The sequence below is a fragment of the Mesoplodon bidens genome, assembly GCF_964165515.1.
Source record: "Mesoplodon bidens genome assembly, chromosome: 4".
Classification (NCBI taxonomy): Eukaryota; Metazoa; Chordata; class Mammalia; order Artiodactyla; family Ziphiidae; genus Mesoplodon; species Mesoplodon bidens.
Genome location: NC_138160.1, coordinates 118,750,563 through 118,770,978, shown reverse-complemented (window position 1 = coordinate 118,770,978; position 20,416 = coordinate 118,750,563). Strand labels below are relative to the sequence as shown.

The window sequence follows — 20,416 nt, the reverse complement described above, 5'->3', positions numbered from 1 at the left end:
GAAAAAGAGGAAAGGTTATTCTCTTTCAATAACCAAACCCTATATCCTTGGCATATAAAAATGTTTATAAGAATGTCATGGCTTGAAAAGCATGAAAACAAACTTTATAATGAAGTAGAATCAAATACTACATACCCTGAGTACCAATTTTTTGTATTTTTCAGACAGGTCAACTTTTACACATCTTCCTTGAAACCAAAGGGCCTTTTTCAAACAGTGGTCAACCATTGCCATTGCATCTTCTCTGGTCTCCATCTCAATAAAGGCCTGAAAAAAAAAATTAGCAAAGACGTTATTTTTCAGAGAATTGTACAGAATGTTAGAGCTTATTTTTTCTACCTGTTAGGAGAATTTAATCTTTAGTATAGAGATAGCAGTAAGAGTTAAAAATCACCCAGTGAAATAAGGGCAATTTGTCAGATTTACAAAGTATCTTGTCCAAATATTAAACCACCTGTATGCAGTCTTTTTGCAAAAGTAACTGAAGTACTAAGCTTAGAAAATATCACTCAAAATACATTAAGGAAAAGAACAAAAAATTAAAAAGTAAAAGTTTGGAAGGATACAAACTCATGTTGCTACAAAAGGGTTAACAAAAAAGAAAAGATGCTCTCCTTACTGTGAATTTTAAAAATGAAACACAAGTATGACATAACTTAATCCATCCATTAAATTCACATAATTTGAAAAGTCTTTAATATCCAGTGTTTGCAAAGCTCTCACTCTCGGACAATGCTGGTGTGACTATACTGTTTTTTTTTTTTTTTTTTCTTTTTGCGGTATGCGGGCCTCTCACTGTTGTGGCCTCTCCCGTTGCGGAGCACAGGCTCCGGATGCGCAGGCCCAGCGGCCATGGCTCACGGGCCCAGCCGCTCCGCGGCATATGGGATCCTCCCAGACCGGGGCACGAACCCGTATCCCCTGCATCGGCAGGCGGACTCTCAACCACTGCGCCACCAGGGAGGCCCCGACTATACTGTTTTTTGAAGAGCAATTTGACACCATCAAAGTAAAGAAAGCAAATATCAGGATCCAAAATTCCAATTCTGAAATTGTACCCTTCAATCAAATGCATAAATTCACACGCCACAAAGTCCACAGCAGCATTAATGGCACAGCCAAAATACTAGCAACTCTAATATCCATCAACTAAAGAAATTAAATTCATTACAGTTTACTCAATGGAATCATATAATGTGGAAAACAACAGTATGATATAATCCCATTTGAAGTAAGGGGAAAAAGTATACCTATATACACAAAGGAAGATCTCTGGAAGCAAACTCTGGAAACAAATAGTGTTATTAACCAAGCAAGAGAAAAGATCTTTACTTTCCACTTTTATTTATTCACTACAAATGAGGATATTAAACAAAAACAAACAAAACTTAAAGCACTTTGAGAAATAATCTTTAAATAGAGCTTTACTGCAGTATAACTGCTTCACAATACTGTGTTAGTTTCTGTTGTACAACAAAGTGAATCAGCCATATGCATACATATGTCCCCATATCCCCTCCCTCTCGAGCCTCCCTCCAAATCCCACCTCTCCAGGTCATCTCAAGGCACCGAGCTGATCACCCTGTGCTATGCTGCTGCTTCCCACTAGCTAACTATTTTACATTCGGTCGTATATATATGTCGATGCTACTCTCACTTCACCCCAGCTTCCCCCTCTCCCCACTCCATGTCCTCAAGTCCATTCTCCATGTCTATGTCTTTATTCCTGCCCTGCCACTGGGTTCATCGGTTCCTTTTTTTTTTTTTTTTTAAATTCCATACATATGTATGTTAGCATACGGTATTCATTTTTCTCTTTCTGACTTACTTCACTCTGTATGACAGACTCTAGGTTCATCTCACTACAAATAACTGAATTTCGTTTCTTCTTATGGTTGAGTAACACTCCACTGTATGTATGTGCCACATCTTCTTTATCCATTCATCTGTCGATGGACATTTAGATTGGTTCCATGTCCTAGTTATTATAAACAGTGCTGCAATGAACACTGGTACATGACTCTCTTTGAATTACGGTTTTCTTAGGGTATATGCCCAGTAGTGGGACTGCTGGGTCATACAGTAGTTCTAATTTTAGTTTTTTAAGGAACCTTCATACCGTTCTCCAAAGTGGTTGTATCAATTTACATTCCCACCAACAGTGCAGGATAGTTCCCTTTTCACCACACCCTTTCCAGCATTTATTGTTTCTAGATTTTTTGATAATGGCCATTCTGACCAGCGTGAGGTGATACCTCATTGTAGTTTTGATTTGCACTTCTCTAATTAGTGATGTTGAGCATGTTTTCATGTGCCTCTTGGCCATGTGTATGTCTTCTTTGGTGAAATGTCTATTTAGGTTTTCTGCCCATTTTTTAATTCAATTATTTTTTTTGATATTGAGCTCCATGAGCTGTTTGTATATTTTGGAGATTAATCCTTTGTCCATTGTTTCATTTGAAAATATTTTCTCTCATTCTCAGGGTTATCTTTCAGTCTTGTTTATGGTTTCCTTTGCTGTGCAAAAGCTTTTAAGTTTACTTAGGTCCATTTGTTTTTGTTTTTATTTCCATTTCTCTAGGAGGTGGGTCAAAACGGATCTTGCTGTGATTTATGTCAGAGTGTTCTGCCTATGTTTTCCTCTAAGAGTTTGATAGTGTCTGGCCTTACATTTAGGTCTTTAATCCGTTTTGAGTTTATTTTTGTGTATGGTGTTATGGAGTGTTCTAATTTCATTCTTTTACATGAAGCTGCCCAGTTTTCCCAGCACCACTTATTGAAGAGGCTGTCTTTTCTCCCTTGTATGTTCTTGCCTCCTTTGTCGAAAATTAGGTGACCATATGTGCGGGGGCTTATCTCTGGGCTTTCTATCCTGTACTGTTGATCTATATTTCTGTTTTCATGCCAGTACCATACTGTCTTGATTACTGTAGCTTTGTAGTATAGTTTGAAGTCGGGGAGCCTGATTCCTCCAGCTCCGTTTTTCTTTCTCACGATTGCTTTGGCTATTTGGGGTGTTCCGTGCTTCCTTACAAATTGCAAATTTTTTTGTTCTAATTCTGTGAAGAATGCCATTGGTACTTTGACAAGGATTGCACTGAATCTGTAGAATGCTTTGGGTAGTACAGTCATTTTCACAATATTGATTCTTCCAATCCAAGAACATGGTGTATCTCTCCATCTGTTTATGTCATCTTTGATTTCTTTCCTCAGTGTTCTATAGTTTTCTGAGTACAAGTCTTTCACCTCCTTACGTAGGTTTATTCCTAGGTATTTTATTCTTTTTGTTGCAGTGGTAAATGGGAGCGTTTCCTTAATGTCGCTTTCTGATCTTTCGTTGTTAGTGTATAGGAATGCCAGATTTCTGTGCATTAATTTTGTATCCTGCAACCTTACCAAATTCATTGATTAGTTCTAGTAGTTTTCTGGTGGCATCTTTAGGATTTTGTATGTAGAGTAGAAAATTATGTCACGTCATCTGCAAACAGTGACAGTTTTACTTCTTCTTTTCCAATTTGGATTCCCTTTTTCTTTTTCTTCTCTGATTGCCGTGGCTAGGACTTCCAAAACTATGTTGAGTGGCAAGAGTGGACATCCTTGTCTTGTTCCTGATCTTAGTGGAAATGCTTTCAGTTTTTCACCACTGAGTATGATGTTTGCTGTGGGTCTGTCATATATGGCCTTTACTATATTGAAGAAGGTTCCCTCTATGCCCATTTTTCTGGAGAGTTTTTATCATAAATGGGTGTTGAATTCTGTCAAAAGCTTTTTCTGCATCTATTGAGACGATCATATGGTTTTTATTCCTTAATTTGTTAATATAGTGTATCACATTGATTGATTTGCGTATACCAAAGAATCCTTGTATCCCTGGGATAAATGCCATTCGATCACGGTGTATGATCCTTTTAATATGTTGTTGGATTCTGTTTGCGAGTATTTTGTTCAGGATTTTTGCATCTGCGTTCATCAGTGACATTGGTCTGTAATTTTCTTCTTTTGTGGTATCTTTGTCTGGTTTTGGTATCAGGGTGATGGTGAATTTGGGAGTGTTCCTCCCTCTGCAATTTTTTGAAGAGTTTAAGAAGGATCGGTGTTAGCTCTTCTCTAAATATTTGATAGAATTTGCCTACTAAACTACCACTTGGCTAGAAAATTCATCTATGATAAGATAAAGAACCACTCCACCTTGGACGCCAAATTACCGCCCCCGCCCTTTCTTCACTACAAATGAGGATATTAAAAAAAAAAAAACGAAACAAAAAACTTAAAGCACTCTGAGAAATAATCTTTTTCAACACTTCTACATGTATATTACCTGACTTTTCATCCTCATCAGTATATAATTCTTAATTTTCCCATAAGGCTCAGCGAGCTTGAGGACAGCACTGTCAGAATAGCCAGAATGAGGTAAATTGCTGAGATGTATCACACGTCCAAGTTCTTGTTTTTGATCAAACTTCTGGTCTGGCTTCCCTTCAGGTTTCTTTAATTTAATAAACGGGAAAAAAAGGGAGGAAGGGGGAGTCAAACGTTGGTAGGTATGCCGTAATTATTAGTTAACAGTTAAGATTATCCTAGATATTAGCAACAACTTAAAATAGCTGTAAGTTAGTAAATACTAAAATGATGTATCAAATGGTTGGTAATACAAATCTGGAAAAACAGATATTACCTTTATTCTTTTATACTTCTGGGATAAATGAACTCTCACTGGCTTGCCAAATACTAATGCTGGTGTGGTTGTATAATAATCCACCGCAGCCTGAGCATCTTCTGTGGTTGCCATTTCAATAAATGCCTAAAATGGCAAAAAAAATTATTTCCCCAAACCAACCAAATTCCACACTACCTGAAGTCTTTCCAAAAATGTTTAATCATTAAATAGAAAGCATTTTCAAGAATCTAAAAGCAAAACAAGAAACCCAGCATTGCTAATTTGCTATTTATTAACGATCACCTCAGATTTTATTACCGTCATGATACTAAAACTATCATTTATTATGCCTACTGAATCTGAAATAATTTGGTGCCATTTGGGTAAAAGTTTGAAATGGTTTTCCAAATAATTATTCTTATATAGCCCTTATAGTAGCAGCAGTGTAATAATGACAATGTTACTGCTTAAGAATCACCATTTATAAAGTTACTAATAATCCACTAGTACTAGAATTTATTACTGATTAGTTCAGCTATTGGCCCTTTGCTCTATATTACATTCCATATTGATGATTTAAGCTTACATTCTTTTTCTAATACAAAATTATGTAATCCCCTTAGGAAATATTTTAGTGATGAATAAATACTACACTTAACTCATACCTCATTAATTTTATTTAGAATCAGATGATTTGAAATAACTCCAAATGGTTCCACCAGCTGTAATAGTTGATATCTCAAGTTTTTCCCTCGCTGGAAATCCATGATGTGAACAACACGGCTAGTTTCCTATCCATTAGGAAAAAAATCAAGTTAGTAAACAAGTCTCTTTAGAAGCAATATGAAACAAGTTATGTATTATATTAAAACGTTTATAATCTACGGTCAACTGGAAAAAACTAAATATTTAAAATATGTCACTGGGGCAAATCTCAAAGTTTCAGAAAACAGTATCTGCACTGATATTTAAATTGACCACTGTGTACATAATTAGATAGCAAAGTTCTTAACTTTGAATCAAGGTGAGATCTCTAGACTATGGACATAGGAAAACAAAGTTTTAACTCTTATCAAAGTCATATATAAAAGCCTGATGATTTTCAAACTAAAGCTATCTTCCTATAATAAAGACTATGACACAAATTCAGTTAGCAAGGATTCAAGTCAAATCACATTCCCCCGAACAGCTAAAACAGTAAAAGCCAAGAGCTTTATTACTGACCACTCTGCCCTTTTGCATGTGTCTTGGTCCTTGCAGGTTTCCATTTCCAGCACCTTTACAAGGAAAAAGTATATTTTTCAGTCTTGTAATAAATATACTTGTGCTACCAGGCTATTTTAATTGAAAAACAGACATCTTTCAAACACAAATGAAGGATATTACAAATATCATATGAGTACCACATGCCTTCTCATGCAATGTTATTTCTGAGTTACAGTTCTATGACACTTCTTTTGCCTAACATCACTGCATTTAATTTTTATGATAAAAGCTCTTAGGGAAAGGTAACATGAATTTTATAATCACCCAGATTTCCTCTTGGTCCAACTGCCGGTCCCCCAAGATGAAATGAGGGAGGCGGAGGTCCCAGAATTCCTGGTGCTGGGTTTGTAGATTGCTGCAACATGAAGGGATCACCCCTAGTATAATGTGAAAACATAAAATACAAAGCATGATCAAGTCCATCAGAAATAACTAAGATTTACTGCTAAAACATTTGTATGACTATGATTCCAATCTTTGGGGGCATTTTTGTATGAAGTAACTAGGGAAAAATCTACAACCATAACATAAAAATTACTACATAAGATAGTTTCTAGAAATTCTTTCACCCACAGTGACTTTTACCAAACTCTCATATTCAATAAAGAAATTAAGAAAATAATGTTTATGAAATGTTGAAAAATTTAACCTGAATTCCTTACATTGATCTCCTTTACAAACAATAGCTTAAAAAATTTAACTTACATTGTGTGTCCTGTATCATTGTCAGGATTCCATTCTGGGTAGCTTTAAAAAGACCAGAAAATTAACTTTAAAATAAAACTGTCCTATTCCCAAAGTAGCCTCGTTTGGCCTTTAAAATAGAGATTATTCATTAGTAAAGTTATACAGAGTCTAAGTGTTAGAAATATTATAGTTTAAAAACATGACATGTAGATATTTCCAAAGGAAAATTTCAGAATTTCAAATTAATCCAAATGAAGGAGAATAAACTTGTTCTGTATTGCCTGAAAATGTAGGTAATGTATGTTGCAATTAAAATACTCCTATATTTGGTTTTTTTTAGCCATGTCACATGGCTTGTATCCCCAACCAGGGACTGAACCCGAGCCCTTGGCAGTGAAATCGTGTGTAGTCCTAACCACTGGGCCGCTAGGGAATTCCCTGTATTTGTTAATTCAAAAAGAGGAAAAGTGCTGCATGAGGGACTGGAAATGTGGGTTATATAGGGAAACAAAGACTGACCACAGATTTTCTTTCTCCAATATTAAATACCAAGAGCAGAGCTGAGTTGTGGCACTAGACAGAAAGGACAGCCCCAAAAGAGCATAGCATACGTAAAAATGGCCACTTCAGTGAACAATGGGTATCATGTGCTATTTAGGCAGGGAGATTCTTTAGGAATTCAATTCCATTCTAGCAGGTTAAACCCAGAATCAAAAGTATCTCAAAAGCGGGCTTCCCTGGTGGCGCAGTGGTTGAGAGTCCGCCTGCCGATGCAGGGGACACGGGTTCGTGCCCCTATCCCGGAGGATCCCACGTGCCGCGCAGCGGCTGGGCCCGCGAGTCATGGCCGCGGAGCCTGTGTGTCCGGAGCCTGTGCTCCGCAACGGGAGAGGCCACAGCAGTGAGAGGCCCGCGTACAGCAAAAAAAAAAAAAAAAAAAAAAATATCTCAAAAGCAAAAAATACATCCTGAAGGGTTCTGCTTGAAAACTAACTTGTAACTTCTAGTAATTTCTCCCCTTTCCACATCTTCTATATTCTTAGAGCACGTATTACTGTTACCGCAAATGCTCTTATGAACCTGTTCTATGTATCAAAGGCTATCTTTAAGTCTATTAATTCTTTCAATTTGTATAAAAAGAACCAACGTTTATTAACCCTAGAAATAATATTAAATAACAAAGTACCACTACCACTGCATCTAACATCCCATATACAATTCCAGATCTAAACATTTTGTTTGTAATTGGCATTGCCTGGACAGTATCAATTATGCAATAATAACAATGTGGATATTACAAGTAAACGGTGAACTCCCCAAAGCAATCAATGGGTGTTTCTGATTCACGATAAGGATTCTTTAAAGGTATTTCAAACTCCTACATTTCAAGAAGAAGCTGGCATCGACGACTGTGACTTGCTCCATTGATATGTTGACTCCACTCCTGTAGCAAAGTAAATTAGCAGAATTAACAAAAATAAAACTAACAGATTTTCATTTGAACCATTCAAAATCTAGGATGTTAATCTATACGTAGTATCATAAGCAGAACAAACAGCTGCCCATTCACTAATCACAATGAATTAATTTAAAACCATTTCTCTGAATCCTTGTAGCTTGATCCTGCCCTCAAATACGCCATGCACATTCTTGGAAAAACTGGATAACTTGGTTAATATACTAACAGACCTGACAGGGAAAAGATATAGAGTTAATAAAGATCAAGAGTAGTAACTGACCTTGAGATCAGTAGGCATATTAATTTCTGCTGTGGACGAAACTGAATTTTTATTTACGTATCATTAGAATTGCTTTTATAGAACTCTAAATATGATAAAATATCCATGCTTATATCACTTTAGAAAATATATACTATAAATGTGAATAATCAGTTAAAAATAGTATCTTTAATTTCATCCAGCCTTTGAGGTATGTTGCAAGTGTACTACAGCCATAAAAAGCTAAGTTGATTCAACAGGAGTGACCTTTCTAGAAAATGCTCCCATTTATCAAAAAACTAAGCTCCCATTATATTTCCCAAAAACAGAGAAGCAAATTTTAGGAGTGTCCATTTCTAAATTTTAAGGAGGAAAACATTTTATTTCTTCAGTATTTGCTCCTGTGTGATTATTTTAAATTTGAAGGGATTAATTTTTCCCCTATTTTATGCAAATAAACTTTCCTTTCTTTAGTTAAAAATTCACATGTAAATGATTAACATTTTAGGCAATATAAGAAAGAGTTAGGAAAAGTTGGCTTTGCTGCCAGACTGCCTACATTCAATTCCCAAGGTACCACTTACTAGATGTGAATTCTTCGTGTAAGTTATTTAAATTCACTGTGATTCAATATTCTCCTAGGATTTTGTGAAAAGTAATGAATTAATAAAGGTAACCTGTTTATCGGAACATTGCCAGGCACATAGGAAGTGCTAATAATAAAAAATGTTTTAATTCAAAAGAAAAGCAACTATTATTATATTGCTTATAAAAAAAGCTATCTTGTTTTACACTTCCTGCTTTACAAGTATTATTGTTTCACAAATCCCCACAAAATAAGCTAACTTTTCCAACACCCACACTACCTAATACATTATATTTGGAATATAAAACATGGTCAGGCAATGTTTTAAAAAGGGAGTCTCACTTAGAGCTGAACTAAAGTAAGGAACCAAATTATAAGAGACACCATTCTGAAACTTTTCAAAAAGTTATTTTATAAATGGGATCTAATCTTTAAAAACTAACTTACATTTTGAGAGTTTACACACATTTCTATGCCCTACTAAAATTAACTAAAACTGTGAAAGAGGTAAAATGGAACACATTCAAACAGAATGGTACTTCTAAGAACTTGGGGAACTATCTCTCAAAGCTGGATTGTCTTTTTAAAATAATGGCTAATAAGTAAGGAACTGGAAGAGATCTCTCCAGCTGGCTCTACAACCAGATATTTGGGATATAAAACATTTCTACTTGCAAAGCAACAGACCACTGACTTGTTGAAGGCCACTTTAAAAATGGCTGTAACCAAGAGGCGCCATAGGTAAAGTTCACAAAATTCAGAAGCGGGATTAAACAAATACGTTAACTTAGAATTTTCTTAACGAAAAATATTCAGATTTAAAATATCCTTGAGAAGTAGTGTGTTGGGAGAGGAGCAAAAGTTACCCTATTAGGCATGCTTCTAATTAATAGGAGATGGAAAGGATATCTAGTTGACCAGAAGTTATTTATATCCAATCCCCCATGATCTTTAAAGGTTCAAACTTGTGAAAGTGTGGCTGGTCTTACAAAGTACTAGAAGGAAAGCCAAGATCAAAGAATCAGTTATATACCTCCCAAACCCACCCATTACTAATCTGCACTACCATACCTGATCTTTTACTGTTTGGTCTAAGGTGAGGATTAAGAGCCAAAAGGTTTTAAAAAAAACCTATATCCTTGGATTCTACATGGAGGTAACTCACACTAGATTAATAAAGAGTAAGGATTCACTTTTTGAATTCAGAAGTTCTGCAGGAAAAACTACATTCACCTTGATGTCACTGAGACACCTAAATTATATAAAGAAAAGATAATTTGGAGAAGCACATGTGGAATGGCAGAATAAAGAATAACTTAAGGGCTTCTAGAATACTGAAAGGAAAATATGAACTCAAGTGACAAGACAGTGAAAGGGCTGTAGTGGCCAGTTTTCTTTAAGTGAAAGGAATTTTGAGGCAAGTTTGAGGCTGTGTAGAAAAGCAACTTGATGTTCTACAATGACCTAGAAAGAAATAAAAGCAACACCATCACTGAAAGTTACTTGAAATATCAAAAATAATGATGACAAATTAGATGTTTTTCACCTAAAAGTTTCTTATTTCATAGTAAGAAGAAGTTTTGATCATGTAGGCTATTTAACGTTACTACTAAGTGAAAAGAACAGATTTTCCAAGTTATGCAGCAATACCAGAGAGCAGGATTAAATGTTAAAAAATTTTTCATTATCTACTTTCTCTAAACTCATTGATTCTACATCAGCTATAAATTAAAAAGATCCTAACTAAAAGTGAGTATTTATTTTTTTCCATAATGAAGATATCCAGAAAACATTAGCTATGTTAAGGAAACTAAAATACATTAAGAGAATCCAGGTGCTAAACTTCTTAAAATTGGTACAATTTACAAATACCATAAATTTTGTAAACCAAACAATCAAAGGGCCTCTAAAGTAATTCTTAACTGTTTCTAAATTTGTGATAAAATACCCAAACTAGCTAGGGTACATGCATTTTTACAGGTTAAAAGTACCTCTTGCACTAGGTAAGGTATCTTACTCCTGAATTCAAAGTTTTAAATATTCAAAAGTATTCTTTTGTCAATTGAGGTCCATTTACTATCATTATTTATTAATACAACTGTTAAGGAACTAGAAGGTAGCAACATTTGGAGAGAAAAGTATAATCATATATAAAAATAGAAACTTTTTTCTGATTAAAGTCCTTCTTGGTTTTCTTTTGTGTTCCTTTACTGAATTGTTTTCCCATGTGTAAGCAGCAAGGTTAAATTACTGCTCAAAGTCAGGAAAAGGAGACTTCCAACAACAGCTTTTGATTTATGACTCCAGTAGCAAAGATTTTAAGTCCCTTAATCACTTTGAGACACTGTAACTAGCTATCTTCCTTAGAGTTTAGAGAACCTATCTGAGAATATTTCTTGTATTGCCATTTTTGCGAACAGGCAAGAAGTAACAAAATATTTTGAGTCACCAAAGTTTAATGGACCTTTTCGTTAAATCAATTCATACCAGACCTAAAACTTGAAGTTTGGTACTGAACAAAAACTAAATTCCATGATATACTTAGTGTATCCAACAAATTTGAAAAAGGAAAACATCAACTAAATTCCCTAACTTTTATGAGTTTGTGGTTCTGTCTAAAATGAAAATTAATCTATGAACGTAAATTTAGCATTTGAAATTAATTTATTTTGACATGGATTAAAGATTAAAATATTCCTTGTATACTTAAAATTGATGCATTAATTCAAAAGATTTTTGTATTATAAGGAATACATACATATATTTAGCTAGGAATTATTCTTAAAGATATTTTTCAAAGTACTCTGTAAATTCAAATAATATAAGAAGTCTCTTCTCTTACTTATCTGAGACAAAAATATTGAGATCCAAACACAGAAAAGGGATTGACTGGTAATACTTTTAAAAAGATTAAAAACAAAATTGCTAATGACTTATATGATATAGTTTGCTCAAAAATCAACACTCACTTAAAAATGCATTTAAAAGGGATAGATATGAAAAGAAAATGACCCTTCCAAATGTAACTGTGAAGAAAAAACCCTGTAACAGTAAGCATCAAATCAGTTTCATGGCAGCAACATGTTCCAGTTAAGTACAGCACATCAGGAAAAATGGATGGTCAGATTACAGATCAAGCTAGTGGACTGCTATAATGTTGACCTTAAGTCAACTGCACTGTATTTTGGGGGGAAAAAAAACAGTGCAAATGATTAGCATTGAAAACGTTGAAAGAGAAAAGACAATATATTTAAAAGGATATTTTGAAAAAGTTCCCATTTTGCCAGATGTGATAATTAAAGCAAAGGAGAATTAGATTTTTTTTTCCTCAAATGACTATACCAGAAGTCTAAGCCTAAGTCAGAAAAAGAACATGCTTATGAGGAACACAGAGCAGGATACTGCAGTAGTTGATTTTCCCAAGTCTCTAAAGGGATAGATGCAATATGGGATAATAAAAAGTGAGTTCTGAAGTATGTTTAAGAAAGTTGTGGAAAAGGAGAAAAAAAAATGATGAAAAAATTTCAGTTATAGCATGAGAGTTTGTGTTAAAGGGAAATTAAAAAAGGAAGAATGAACTAATCTAAAATATGAAATATACTGAAACACCAGGGCTCTACATTAACTCTTTCCCTGTAGCCACAGATAAGGAAAAAAAGAGAATTGTTCAAGAATACATCTTTACTACATACGAATCAGTAATTAAGACAGATGGAGAGCTGATTATCTAGCATCCTAAATGGCAGAGCACATTGACTGCAAAAAAATAAAAAAAATAAAAAATAAATAAAAAATACTTAAAACAATTCAACAAAGCAGACAAAAAACCTGCTTAAATATACGACTAAGAAGAACATATTGATGCCAAAAACCAACAAGATAATCCCAGTGGATGACAGCTTTGTGGCCAGAAGTAATCTAGGCAGATTGTATTAATGTAAAGCCCTGGTTTAAAATGCTCAAAAACAATTACCTTCGAAATAAAGTAAGTGTTCTCAAAAGTATAAAAATTCTTGATCAACTCAATGTCACCAGACTACAGAATTAGAGTAAAAGATATAGGTAAATACAGAATAGGCACTACAACGTAAAAGAAATTAGAAGTATCTGTTGCATTAACTCACCTTATTAGAATGAACTGGCAAATCACATATAGAGCACAGATGGGGATAACCCTTCGGTAAGAGTCCATGGAAGTCTTCAATATTGCTACTTGGAGGAGCGCCCCTCTTTTTCTCAAAGAGAGATCTCTCTTGTAAGGGGCCAGGACCACGTCCCATTCTCTCATACTCACTGTCAAATTTATGATAGTTATGCGAGGTCTCACCAAAAAAAGAATCATCCCTACACCTTTCTCCATCTCTTAATCTGTCATCTTCATAATCCATTCTGTCATAATAACCAGATTCTTGAGAACGACTTCCATGGTCATAATCAAGCACTGGGTTGAGACTAGGACCACGATCATCAAAACTATCTCTTCTAAAGTGCCTTTTTTCTTCCCAATCGTCCCTAGGTACTCTGTATGGTGGCTCCCGTGTAGCAGATCTGCCATCTCTACCATAACTCAGTGTAGGGCCTTCTTCAGTTCTCCTCCTTTTAAGCTGTAGAAGGATTTGGGGCAAGTTCTCAGGAGTAATCTTGTCCTCTGGATAACGACTCAGTTCATCTAAGTCTCTAGCAGACAGACCAAAGCTGGCCAAAATGTTACTGGCCTGGTCTGCATCTCCACGGTGTTGAGAAGACAAAGGGAGCGGACCTCTACTTCCAATGTTAAATATAGACTGCAAATTATGGGAAGAAGTACTAGCAGAAGACAGTGCACTATGAGCTCCTTGTTGATTCAATGAAGAACTCATTCCAAGATTCATTAAACTAGCAAGGCGTGCAGTACCCTGGTTCATCCTTCCAAGAGATGCTGGCATACTTAAAGACTGGGTAGCAGCAGCAAGAAGGCCTATTCCTGCTGCAGACAGGTCACGCCCATGACCCTGCGAGTCCCTACCGAGAGATGACTGCTGGAATGACTTGGACATTGTAGAACTATCTCTTGTCTAGTTTACAGATTAAAAAAAAAAATTTAGAAGATGGCCAAAAAGAAAGCTCAAACTAGAAAACTAGGTTAACTTTGCTTCAAAAAATGGTAACGCCAAGAAAAAGGATCAATAAGGACTGTAGAATCTTCTTCAAGCTGAGAACCAGCAGACAACTCTGTAGAAAAATAAGCAATTTTAGTCATAAATCCCTTTAAGTAGATGCCGTTTTTTTAGAAAAAAAACTTATGCATCATGTTGATTAAAAAAAAACATTTAAGATCTCAAACTTACAAGGAATTACATAACTTAAACAGATTTCAGATGTATGCAGAGCCTGCATATAGATATTTAAAAAGTAGTCTTTCATGCTAAAGTTTAACTATTAAAGGGAATTTCATACTGAATTTAAAAACATTTCAATTGAAGGGTTAGATGTCTGAATACATCAAAATTTCAATAAAAATATAGATGGGTCTCTTCTTTTAGAAGAATAAAAATACACCCTATAGTATGATGCTTAAGTTCCAGAAGACTAAAAACAAAAAATCAAGGTCAGCAAGTCAAAGATGAATCAGTTGTATTCTGTTTTAGAAAATGAGACCTATTAACACTATCAGAAAGAACCAAGTAAAATCACAAGTAAACGAAGCTTAGGTGTCAAGTACCTAGTATAAGATCTAAGATCAAACACAACAGTTGAGACCTTTATGCAGCAAAATCAAATTGAGGTAAAGACAGATGTGAAGAAAAATAAGTGACTTCCTACAGTTTAAGGATTTCTGCACAAATTTAAGCCAAATAATTAACTGCCTTCTTACTGTCCATCCTGTATCAGGCAGTTGCTTATTTCAGCTCTAATCTTAAAAGGTAAGGAGAACTAAATACGCTCAGTACAGAAATAGGAGACCTCCCAAGAAAAAACCCAGGTACAGGAAGTATAGGTGATTTAAAGAAGTGAAACTCCCCAAGGTAGCAGCCATCGACATTCACTTAATGCTCAGGGCCACAGCACCCCCAGAGCTCAAAACAGGTGAAAATGAAAATGAGATCTTGCTTACACAGATTTCTGTAAACATAGATTCTTTCACAAGAATAGCCCAATCACCTGGAAAATTTAAATTCTGAATGCGACCCTCCAAGATGTTTCCTCCAAGACGTGAAAATAATGAAATTATTTTCATTTTCTTTCTTAAATTGTTATTTTACCTCAGAAATTGTTACATAAGAATTTGGAAAGCATTTGTGTGAGCTCATAAAGTATCAGTTAAATGATATACACAATAAATGTCCTTGATGAAACAATTTTATAATCACAATTACATACAGAGGTTGATAAGTCTTAAATTGTTTGCTACATAATTCTACTAGGAGGCATTGCTCAGTTAACTTTTATACATTTCATCACCCATACCCCTAAGTACTGTTAGTTTAAAATATTAAACTTTAATAATGTAAAAACCAGGCAATATTCAATAGTTACAAGTCTATTATGGGACCAATTCCACCAATGACAGATTAAAGTAAGGAAACACTGGATGAAAACAGTGGTAGAAGAAGTATAAAAAAAAGTTGGAGGCAAGACTTCAGATTTTACAAAAAGATGTAACAAAGTTAAAAAGACATAGAAATGCTATCAGAGGTGACTGGAAGTACAGAAGATGTTTTTGCACACCAAGAAAGACGAATTTGAGAAAAGACACTAAAGAAACTAGTTCTAGATGAGATCCATTATGTAAACTACTTAGGCCTTAAGATTAATAAAGACAAGACTAAGTGTACATCATTGGATGAAGGTTTCTTTGATATGACTTTTAAATGCCATACAGAATGCCGGTTGAAATACTGTGTAAACATTGGTAGGACCCTCTAAGTTTTCACATATACTTTGTTTAAAAAAAAAATCAATACCATTAAGAGGGTTTTTCGAAATCAAAATTTCAAAGTATCGAGGTTACTATTAATTGCAGCTTTGCCCTTCATTTGAGAGCCAAAGCTTTGTATTATTGAAAAGCCGGTCTTTTGAAAGAACTATTCTTTCCCTTAGGGAAATTATACTGCGGCATTATAATCGTATGTAAATTTTTTAATTGATCGTATTTGAAGGGAAGTAAATGATTGTTGCATTACAGAATTATTTTTCTTTGTAGCATATATGAAAATGGTGGATCTGCAAAAAGGAAAGGTTAAGGGAAGTAAAGGTAAAAGGTGATAACCTTAAGACAAACAGAAAATGGATGTCAAAAAAACTAAGAAAAAGGGCAAGACAAACCATGTAAATCCCATGACAACTTGTAATTCTTAAGAATAACAATATTTTTGTGACTCAGAGTTTCAACTTAAAATGCAGTCCCACACAAAGACATGAGAGTAGCATTACTGAAAAAGAACTTAAGTCAGACTTCTGATTGAAACAAAGTTCTTAAAAATCATTAGAACAAAGAAATAAAGAGAAATCAGACAGGACAGCACTGGTGCAAGAACATTTACAAAAAGTTCCTTTAGATCTTTGGTCAATGGTGAACATAAGACGAACAAGTCACTTTAAAAGGCTCCTTTAAGCAAGACCTACTGCCTATGAAAGTTAGCACAATACTGAGAGGTTTACTAAGTTACCAAGATCTTAAAAAAAGATTAGCTTCTTTTACTGTATTTTTCCCCATCATTATAAAGTTGCCTTTTCATAGAGATTAATAAAGCTTGAAAATAATTCCTTTGAGATAACTAATCTAGAATGTAATATCAAAATCCAATTTACCCATTTAAATTCTTTATATAATAAATTCTAAATGCCCATTAATGCAAAATATTTCACTTCTGAAAGAGAAAGTACCTCCACCCCACTCCCAACCAGAAAACATCAGAAAAAGAACGACTAATTAGGCTTCCTTTACAAATGCCATTTAACTACAATCTGATATTCAAATTCTCAATGAACAGATTTAAAGCTCATTTTAATACACAATTCTAAATTATTAACCTGGAACTTAAATCTAGTTCATGATATAAGTGTTACTAAAGACGTTAGCTTCACCTTCAACAGATGAACAAGTATCTCTATATATGGTTAAGAAATAAGCTTCAGTTAATAATATTCAACCTCCACATTCCATGAATACTATCTGATACTCTTTATTGGATTTATTTTCTTCAACAATTAAAAGAAATGGAAAACTATAATATTTCAGAAAACAAATGAAAGCTTAACACATCCAGAAAGTTCGTAGAGAAAACAAATAGTTGTTCCATATTTTGATTTCCTATGTAAAATAAAGATTACCTATTAGTCCTATTACATATTCATTCTTTCAAAGGGTTATTTAGCAGGAAGTGAAATGACCATAAGCAGACTTTAGTTCTTTAAAAGACATTATAGAAAAACATCTTCAGCTTCTAAATTTAAAAATGCTATGTTTTGGGCTTCCCTGGTGGCGCAATGGTTGGGAGTCTGCCTGCCGACGCAGGGGACACAGGCTCGTACTCCGGTCCGGGAGGATCCCACATGACGCGGAGCGGCTGGGCCTGTGAGCCATGGCCACTGGGCCTGCGCGTCCGGAGCCTGTGCTCTGCAGCGGGAGAGGCCGCAGTGAGAGGCCCACGTACCGCAAAAAAAAAAATTAAAAATTAAAAATTAAAAAAATGCTATGTTTTAAAGGTATCTAATACCATCATATGGATTCTTAACTATGTTTTCAGTTGTGTGAAATAATCACTTCTTAAAAACAACTAATTTTAAGATGGTATAATCATAAAGGCTTGTAGAGATGCTCAGGAAAAAAATATCCACTTATAATAACCCTTTAATCTCACATAAAAATTTAACACACAACAGCTAAAAAACAATAGTTTCTTATGGTATTTCCCCCATCTGAATTAAAAACACAGAAGGGTGTAAGAAATTTTCAGATTTTCCACGCTCTATCAAGGTCAAACACCCTTGTGATTTAACTTATTCATGCGAAAATATGCCAAATACACGTAGCAACCAACAATACCAATACAGTACAAATGTCCTAACCATTTCACTAACAGATGGCAGGGATAGTTCACTATTAGTAGTTTAAAGCATTGACTACTCTGGTCAGAACTTTTAAAGCAAGCAACTGACTCATTTCCAATTAAAATACAGGATTAGGTTAATTACTCCTTAAAGTTTCTCATTTATTAAATTTATAATGGCTTTATAAATAACTTATCAACATAGTTTCCATTTTACAGTGTTAAGTAAATTTTCATTTTCACATTAGCTTATGTCACTATATGCTTTCCCAATATATGTTTATAACCTGTATTTCATTTAAGGGTTTCATTTTTTTAAAAGATTGTTATCTGAGGAACTATTCAATTTTATATATTGAGCTTGAGCCACTTTAAAAACTTATATTTTAGTCTGTGTTCTTCAGTGACATAATCTCATTTCAGTATGGCATGCCTTTAAGTGACTTACAAGGTTTTTTTTTTAAAAAAAAAACAAACTACTAATTAATTTAAATAGTAAACCCCCTAAGAAATACTGTTCCAGATTATTTTTTTAATTGAAGTATAGTTGATTTACAATACTATATTAGTTTCAGGTGTACAACATAGTGATTCAGTATTTTTGCATATTATACTCCACTGTAAGTTATTACAAGATAACAGCTATTATTCCTTTTGTTATACCGTATATCCTTGTTGTTTATCCAGCTCTATTAATTTGTTTTGTATAAAGCAATATGTACCTCATCACACAAGATAAAACCATATAATGTGTCGTGCCCAGGAAGGCTGAAAAACAAGTATTATTTTTAAATGCTTTAAGACTGTTGGTGTTAATCCAATCACAGACCTGGATTCAGCTTCTAGCCCACTTCTTGATCCTTAGGCTAACACAGCACCTTCATCTGCTAAAATAGAAATCTTCACGGTAATCTACAGAAGGGATTCCTATTATTCAGACTTGGAACATTTTTCTTCTTCCTAGGTTTAAATTTTTTTCCTAGTGACTTTATCAACTAGACATTAAATATTTTCAGATTAAGCAATAGAGAAAACTGATTAAGTAAATTCATACTATAGGAAAGAAAATTATTCCATTCAACTGGCAATTTTGACTCTCGATTTGACCTAAGACAGTAACTTGGCTAACTCTCCTCTCTACTTAAAAGCAAAATTTGTGGTTTTTCTCAAGGCACCATTCTGCACTCTTAAAATTTTCCCCCTCCACTCACAACTTTATGATTTACTGTTCTTGGTTTCCACAAACATTTGTACAACTCCTCTGATTTGATATAAGCTGAGATTTTTAGAGCCCAAATGCCTGGATTTGAATCCCAGTTCTACTACAAAATAGCTGTGTGACCTTGGGCAAATTACTTAACATCTCTGTGTTTGTTCCCTCGTATGTAAAATGGGAATAAAAATAACACCCATTTCATAAGACTTGGTACATGGTAAGCACCATAGTGATCATCTACTTTATGCAATCTGATCTTCACAACCAATGAGAAACTAGAAGTAAAAGGACTGGCCCAGAGACATAAACACCTTTCACTTTCACTGCACTATTTCACATGTCAACTATACTATCATGTCTCATCCCTTTCTATTTAAAGTCAGATTTAAAATCTGAACTCTGTTTCTGAACCAGAAGTCTGCTTTAAAAGACCAGATTTAGGGCTTCCCTGGTGGCGCAGTGGTTGAGAGTCCGCCTGCCGATGCAGGGGACATGGGTTCGTGCCCCGGTCCGGGAAGATCCCATATGCTGCGGAGCGGCTAGGCCCGTGAGCCATGGCCGTTGAGCCTGAGCGCCTAGAGCCCGTGCTCCTCAACAAGAGAAGCCACGGTGAGAGAAGCCCACGCACTGCAACAAAGAGTAGCCCCCAAAAGCCCGCACACAGCAACGAAGACCCAACGCAGCCAATAAATAAATAATAAATAAACACACACACACACACACACAACTCCCTACTACTTACCACATGAAGTCCACACTCAGATACAATTATTAGCTGGAATGTGTCTCTCCGTTCTCCACTTAATACTAGTAATTCTCTTAAGGCCCAGCACCACCCCCTTTATATCATACATTATACAAACCTGTGTATATAAACACCAAAGTTTAGAAACAACGTTAATAAAACCTTAGATACCTTCTACCTACCAATTTCCAGTGATTCCTCCTCCCCTTCTGCAGTCTCTTGTTTTTAAGTCTTACCACTTAATAGACATATATCTTTTTAAACAGTGTTAATTTTGCATTTCTGAATTTTATACAAATTGGCTTAAAATGTATGTATTGCTTACTTCTTAAAACTGATTTACACATGAATTACATCTACATTTTCACTGCAATATAGATACCATTAGGGCACATACACTTATCTGTTTTGCAGATGATGAACATTTAGACTGTTTCCAATTTCCTGTCACTACCAAGAACGCTGTTTATGAATATTTCTCGGTTTCCTGATGCTTAAGTGTAAAGTTT

The 20,416-nt window shown here is 34.8% G+C and overlaps 1 protein-coding gene across 8 annotated transcripts in view; it reads right to left on the bottom strand.

Moving 5' to 3' along the window:
* The window catches only part of MATR3 (matrin 3), a 49,637-nt gene that overhangs the window by 5,444 nt on the left and 23,777 nt on the right, over window positions 1-20,416 (bottom strand). For 4 of the 8 annotated variants that reach the window (XM_081230887.1, XM_081230891.1, XM_081230888.1 and 1 more), the window contains 9 exons: window positions 13,039-14,125; window positions 7,993-8,054; window positions 6,629-6,670; window positions 6,188-6,300; window positions 5,882-5,934; window positions 5,323-5,448; window positions 4,676-4,801; window positions 4,319-4,486; window positions 136-267 (listed from right to left, as the gene is read on the bottom strand). In XM_081230887.1, coding sequence (XP_081087013.1) covers window positions 136-267; window positions 4,319-4,486; window positions 4,676-4,801; window positions 5,323-5,448; window positions 5,882-5,934; window positions 6,188-6,300; window positions 6,629-6,670; window positions 7,993-8,054; window positions 13,039-13,950 — 1,734 coding nt within the window. In that variant the 5' untranslated portion in view covers window positions 13,951-14,125. The other 4 variants (XM_081230892.1, XM_081230893.1, XM_081230890.1 and 1 more) reach the window with 3 other exon arrangements.